At 34.9% G+C, this 6,874-nt stretch overlaps 1 protein-coding gene across 1 annotated transcript; it reads right to left on the bottom strand.

Moving 5' to 3' along the window:
- Positions 1-723: 723 nt before the first annotated feature.
- Positions 724-6,163, bottom strand: LOC130710426 (uncharacterized). Its single transcript, XM_057559703.1, has 10 exons — positions 5,772-6,163; positions 5,259-5,342; positions 5,054-5,170; positions 3,975-4,505; positions 3,103-3,467; positions 2,930-3,029; positions 2,751-2,810; positions 2,418-2,501; positions 2,135-2,251; positions 724-1,368 (listed from the first exon to the last, which is right to left on the bottom strand). The coding sequence occupies exons 1-10, from the start codon at positions 5,829-5,831 to the stop codon at positions 1,066-1,068; spliced, it is 1,821 nt and encodes a 606-aa protein (XP_057415686.1). The 5' UTR covers positions 5,832-6,163; the 3' UTR covers positions 724-1,065.
- Positions 6,164-6,874: the final 711 nt, after the last annotated feature.

Genomic DNA, 6,874 nt, shown 5'->3' with positions numbered 1-6,874 from the left:
AATCAGGAGGTGCCACGTATGAGATTACTGGACCTAGGGGGATTTCTGAATGTATATACTATGGATTATGATTATGATTTATGAAGTTAATCTATGACTCACCTGCCGCGAAGATATATGACTCATCTGCGGCATTTGAATTTACAACTAAATGTGTCTTTATTCCAACCGCCCGCACAAAGTCCCCTGCGAATTCCATTATGATATGAGAGTTTATCCTAAATCTGTTTAGCCCACCTACAAATGCCCACATTGACTAGATGTATGAATAAATAAGTCTTTATATCGGGTAGAATAATCCTCATCATTGAGCTAGCTTTTGGGGTATAGTTATAATGGAGCCAAGCTACCAGAAGAACGAACATGTCTTGTTATAATTTCCAGGATCTCATAGCAGTTTTCCAACATATTACTTTACCATTTATAAAACAGATAGAGAGACCTATTCAATTGTATGATGTTATGAACCTTGGTGGCATTACTGTATGTTTATGCCCATTCTTCGTCTTACTTCACATATGTATCTAGAACTACAACTCTAGTAATGATTAAAACATTGGTTCAAGCCTTCAAGTTATGTTCACATAGGTAAGCGTTGCTTTGTTAACAGTTAGCTATATTGCTATTTTGTGCCATGGGGTTAAAGTTAAATCAATATATGACATTATTACAAGTCCAAAACGTTTGAACTTTGAAGCCAACTCAATGTCTAAGAGACCTCAATTTCTCAGTATATTTTCTAAAACCATAACTTATCAGCAATATTGACCGAATTGCAGAACCCCAAAAGTCCTAAACCATTCCCAAATGAAAACAATACATGCTTTGAATTATGTACTTTCTCTGTGAACTATCCCATGTACAAAAAAACAAAAGAACCCACCACACCAAAGTTCAGAACCCTCCACTCACGACGACTTGTAACATGTTTGAATCGATTTCTCTTTCTACAGTGTCAATTTTGAAATCTAAAAGTTACTCACAGAAGATTCTCCCTATAATAGATTCTCCCTATAATTGATTATGCATTTTTAATCAATTGTGGAAGGATTTCCAAAGACGCAATTATTGGTGTAAAAGCAACCGGAAACTGAAATCATAGGGCATCATTTGTACCCTCTGTGAAACCGAGTCTGTTCCTCTTTCTTGAAGGCATTTAACTGCTTGGTTTCTTATTTGGTCAGGTAGTTGGAGGCAGATCCAGTCTAATAAAGAATCCAGGTCCTTTGCAAAGTCTAGTAAATACCAGTCCAGTAACTTGGGGATTATTAACTTGTTTGTTTCTGTAATGCCAACTGAAGCCTGTAAATAGTCTCTCTTTGCTGCTTCTAACTCATCATCAACTTTTGATGCTGTGTACACTCTCACCTTCAAACAAAAAAAGACTTGCTTAGTCAATGCAACTAATCAAAGGAAATATATCAAGAAATAAATATGAACATATTCATTAGATAATATATCAAGAAATAAATATGAACATATTCATTAGATATTAAAATCAATTCAATCACCTTATAGATTAAACTTTTAGGATTCACAATAACAAATTTTATAATGTTAAAATTGAATGTTGTTATGATCCAAATCAGGCTTTAAACTGCAGTTCGCAACATAAAGGGATTTGGACTCCCCGCATTGGCGTTACGACCACAATTGCTACCACATCAATCTACATTTGTCCGCAATTCCGCAACGCAACCATAACCGTAATAGCAACCGCAACTGTAATTTAAAACCTTAATCCTAATAGACAAAGATGGAAAAGTTAAAACAAGAAAGTTTTAGGTTTTTTTTAATTACTATAATGTTCTCACAATGAAATTAAGATCCCTGAGCTATTTTTTGAATCCAAATTAAGATCCATGACATCTCTAAGTGTGTGTTTGAATACGAGTTGAGTGTTAACGGATTTTCAACCCAATCCGCAGAAGAACTCCATTCACTGTTTTCATCTTAAATTCCGTGTGAATATCCATTTGCAGCCGTGCAAACAGATAGCAAAGCACAACCTAATTTGGTCATACATTATCAAACCAGTTGGTAACATACTAACATGGTAGCTATAGCTCAAAAGTAATTAAATCAGGTCTAATATAGTCATATTGTCGGCTAAGTAGAGATACAAAAGACATACTGCAGGTGAAGACCAGCTTCCACAGGAAAGTGCAAATGTTACTAAAGGCTCAGACCATTCCAGGCCAAATATGCTTCGTGCTTTCACCTCTTCATTTTTTGCAGCTTTTGGACATGTCTGTCGCAGGAAGCAAAGGTGAAAATCAAGGGATTAATTGCAATATGATTTTAAGACAATTACATCAGTATAAAGGAAAACAAAAAAAAAATCAAAAAAAGGATACTCAAACTTTATCATGTCTAAACTCGAAAATTCAAAGAAAGGACAAGATTATTGGACTTACAAACTTCAGATGATAAGGAAGTCTCAAGATAAAATGCTCTATTGTAATTGCATTGAGCAACTGGCCCCCCACTACTATCATTGCCTGAAACATGTCATTGCCATGTCATAGTTAACTTGGACCTTTAGAATCCGTTTGTCTACCATTAGAAAGTATGAAAACGGGAAAATAACACATCCTGATGCATTTTTTGTCAACAAAAAGTATCTAGGTATGTGTTATTTTCTCATTTTCATATTTCTTTTAGCGGTCAACCAAACAAACTCTTGTTCTTGTGTTAAAAAGGATAAAAGGATAATGTTGTGAATGATGCCTAGATATCGATAATCATACCTTTTGCATTAGTGCTACAACCATTTCAGGACTCTCAGGTATGCCTTGTTCTAGATATGCCTGCAATATTGAAACCATAATAAGGTGTTAAAGTCAAACTCTCTGCATCTTAGGAAAGATAAGGATGACATCAAATATTCAAATCTAGAACTAAAATAAGTGGCAGAAAGGTGTCTTACATTTAGCATGCAGGAATTATAAGTGTTTATCCAGAATGCAAGTTTTTCCTGATGATTAAGGCCCTTCAAATTTAAAGAGGCAAGTTTCCCAAGTAGGAACCTGAATATGTCTGCAAGGTTAGATAGATATCCATATATCATTAACCAACAACTAGTATGCATCTACAACTTACTTTAATCTGTGGATTAGAAACACTGCATTTGTTGTTCTGTTGAAATCAACCGTGGCGGCTTTAACTTCACATACATTCTTATAAGGGCCAACTTCTCTTGTTTTAGATTCTGAACAGATACCATAAGGATCACAGAACTGATCCTTTTCCTTGCTGCATTGGTTCAATGCTGATATGAAGCGCGAAGGCGTCTTAGATTCCCCAAATTTGTCCTTGGATGTGCTAATTCTCATGAATATGCTAGACAAGCATTTCACAAGATCCTCTGAAACTCTATTGGGCGTGCTATCAACTTCTGACACTTTATCATCTGATGAACTTGATGAAGTCTGTGCCCTTTCCTGCTCTGATAATCTCCAATCCAACTGGGCAAGAAAAAGGGAAAACAGTGATGAAATGACAGTACAGTACTCATATGATCATATCACATACTAACTAATAATTATTGAAAGGCTTAAACAAGTTTTTGGTCCCATTTTTATGGTTTTAGTCCCTACTTTAGTAAAAAAAAAAAAACTTAGGTTTAAGTCATCATTTTATAATATTTCACGGTTAACGGGTGATGTGGCTAATGGAGGATCACATCACCATTGCCATATGTCCCGAACAATCCCATGTGACATATTAAAAGTGTTAGCTATCATATCTTTCATCACAATAAAATACGTTATATAAGATTACTCTGACACGTGGGAATGGTGATGTGCTTTCTGTTAGCCATATCACCAATTAGCAGTGGGATTATAAAGAAAGAACTGAAACTAAAGTTATAGGCAAAAAACTAAAAGTAGAGACCAAAATCATAGAAGGTAGGGACCATAATCAAATTTTACAGAACTGTTGAAAATTTTGTTTGTGAGGTTACAATTTACCTGCAACTTCAAGTGATCCAAGCTCTTCTCAGCTGATTCTTGTTTGAATGGAGACCTCTTTACTGGAGTAATGATTTTACCCAGTTTCTTTTCTGGAGATTGCTTATCTTTCACTAAGTTGCTAGATGACCTATTCTCCTTTCCCCTTCCCTCTTCTGGGATAGAAGAGAATGAATCTTGCTTTCTGTGCAATTGCTTCCCATGAGCTAGCTTCCCAGCAGTTTGATCAGTGACAGTATCAGAGGAGAATAACAGCTTTCTGCTGGAAGCACTTCTGGCTAGAGAAGGCTGAGGCAACCTTGTTGTTATCATAGTTGAATTAAACTCACTTTGGGACATGGATTTTGATCTCTGGTGCTTGGAACTCCTAATAGGGGTTTGGTCAATAGGGTCACTCAAATTCTCTGCATTCCTTTTTGTGGAAATGTACACTGCTTCCTGATATAAACCTTGTCTAAAATTCACAACCTGCTCTTCAAGTCTAACCACTTCCTCCTCCAACACTGCTACTTCAGCTAGAAGCTCCAATGTCTAAAATAACCACACACAGTAACAGTACTAGTTAGTTATCATCCAGGACCCAGAAAAGACAAAAACAAAAAAAAACTACAAAAATGAAGAAAAACCTCACTAGTACTACAATTCAGTTACCATGAACTCATTGCCAAACACAACATAAGTGCATGTTTGGGTATATGGTGAAAAATCATAGTGAGTCAAAATCACGGTGGACAGGAAACAACTTTCTTTAGCTTTTATGACAGTCCACGGTGATTTTGGCTTCATCGTGTATTAAAAAATGCACGAAGAGATACATACTAACATGTAACATGTGGAGGAAGACAAAAACAGAAAATACAAGTAAAATCAAGAAAAAAACTTCACTGAAACTATGAATTCGACTCTGTTTGATTTTTATTGGGAAAGTCCCCAAAGCACATTCGCGCACATTCTAAGGCATAAAAGCTAACGGATGTGAAGGGTTGGATTGAAGAAATGTCTGTTTACATTCACCCAACATTTATACAAAAACATTCTAAGTCATTGCCAGGAACAACATTGAAGAGAAAAATACTTACATATGGAGGAAGATAAGGAGGAAGACGAGGTAGGGATCCCAGAGGTCTTGTGAATGCTCTTTCTAAGGCTCTATGTACATTCTCTTCATGTCTGAGCTTCCTCTTCAACTTATCCACCTGCAACCAAGCTTGAAAACATTACTACTTGGATAAATGAACAAAAAGGAATCTACAAATACCATTTTTTGAGGAAGATTCAAATTACATCTTGTAGCAAAGCCATCTTCCTTTCTCGATTGGATCGACGCCCCCCAGCCATTGTTCTGTTTCCTCCACCTTCCATCTTCCCCTGCTTTGCACATTCAGCAATAAACAAATCCATCACACAAAACTTGATTTGAAAAGAAGCCAAAAGTGGAAGTGAAAAGAAAAATGCATAAATAAATAAATTATTCTTTTCTTTAAGAGAAGTTAAAGAACCATGTTTCAAGATTTGGATCAAAAGCACCACACACTTTTTCTCAGCTAAGCAGTAGATTACACAATTCAAAAGAAAGATTCCAAACTTGGAAGACAAATTCCATTCTTTGAAATCAAGCTCATGCTCAATCACTTTTTCTTTTTACCATTATTATTCCCTAACAATTGGCCATTCCATTTGTTTCTTGAGATCTTGCAATAGAACAAGATAAAATCATAAACTAAAAATATATTTTTGAAATTAAAAACAAAATAGGAATCTAGAAGAAGAACAAGAACAAGAACAAGATATTATTACTTTGGTGTCATTCAAAGGAGGTTTCATTGAGTGAAGAGTGGTGCGTGCTCTGCCATTCATCTGTTATTCTTCTTCTACTTTCTCAGAAAACGAGAAAGAATACAATGCAATGATAGAGAAGAAAACTAAGGATTCTGAGCGGGAAAATTGAAAGAAAAAACTAGAGGGAGAGAAAAATGCTAGCTTCTTCTGCAAAAAAATGAATGGTTTGTAGTTTTGTATATATATTATTAGTTTTGTGTGTTACTATGAATCTCGAACAGAGTGAAAGACAGTAAGAAAAGAGCACGGAAGAAGCAGAAGAAGCAAAACGACGAGGATGTCAAGCTTCTTGCCTCCTCCCAGAAAAAAAGTGATCCAGTTGTTTTTGAGTACCAACTAAGTTGATGTTGAGTGATTAAAAAAAGCATACTTAACAAGCTTCAACTGAACTAGTTATTATAATAATTGAATATAATAATATCATTTGTATTTTCCCTGGTGCTATGCTTTCCTGTGTATTATTGTAACACGTTTGTGGAGGCAGAAATGATGTTGAGAGGAATTACTAGCAGTTGCTTTAGGGTTTTGAAAAGGATTAAAAATGAAATAAATAGAGAAACGCAGCATCATTCTAAATATCCATTTTTGTTGCGGTTTTTAATTGTCCCAAATTGATAGCTAAATGTGTTTCTTTTACTTTCAACTTTGACATTAAAAATCGTCACAAAAATAAGTGTTAAATATGGATTCAAATAAAAGTCGGATTTAAGTGTATGTTATGAAACTCTTCAAAACACTTCTCTAAATGCTTTCTTAAGTTTTAAAATTTATAAATATTTGCATTTTTTCGGTTTCAGACCACTATATTGCATACTTTATAAAAAAATAAACTCTGCAATTTGTAGTGGTAAAAAACCTCATAAACGGTAAGTGTCGTAATAAAATAATGAAAATAATCATTGATTTTTACAAAATTTATACTGCAGTCATTGTTGGAAAAATCTTGAAGTAACAATTATGTTACACAAGGGTTTATATTGTTTTATATGCCGTGGCCCGTGGGAGTTCATGTATATAAATGCAATCACTCTATTTTGTTTTACTTAATTCTGTGTTGTCTT

This window comes from Lotus japonicus, chromosome 4 (assembly GCF_012489685.1).
Source record: "Lotus japonicus ecotype B-129 chromosome 4, LjGifu_v1.2".
Lineage (NCBI taxonomy): Eukaryota > Viridiplantae > Streptophyta > Magnoliopsida > Fabales > Fabaceae > Lotus > Lotus japonicus.
The sequence above is the reverse complement of the archived record's forward strand: the minus strand, read 5'-3'. Positions and strand labels throughout refer to the sequence as shown.

What these genes read in the sequence shown, in the direction of transcription:
- LOC130710426 (XM_057559703.1), bottom strand. Translation starts at nt 5,831, where the DNA reads ATGAATGGCAGAGCACGCACCACTCTTCACTCAATGAAACCTCCTTTG. An exon ending in ATAATTCCTGCATGCTAAAT is followed by an intron (nt 2,811 to 2,929) that starts GTAAGACACCTT and finishes TCAATATTGCAG; the next exon opens with GCATATCTAGAACAAGGCAT. An exon ending in TTCCTTATCATCTGAAGTTT is followed by an intron (nt 2,252 to 2,417) that starts GTAAGTCCAATA and finishes TTCCTGCGACAG; the next exon opens with ACATGTCCAAAAGCTGCAAA.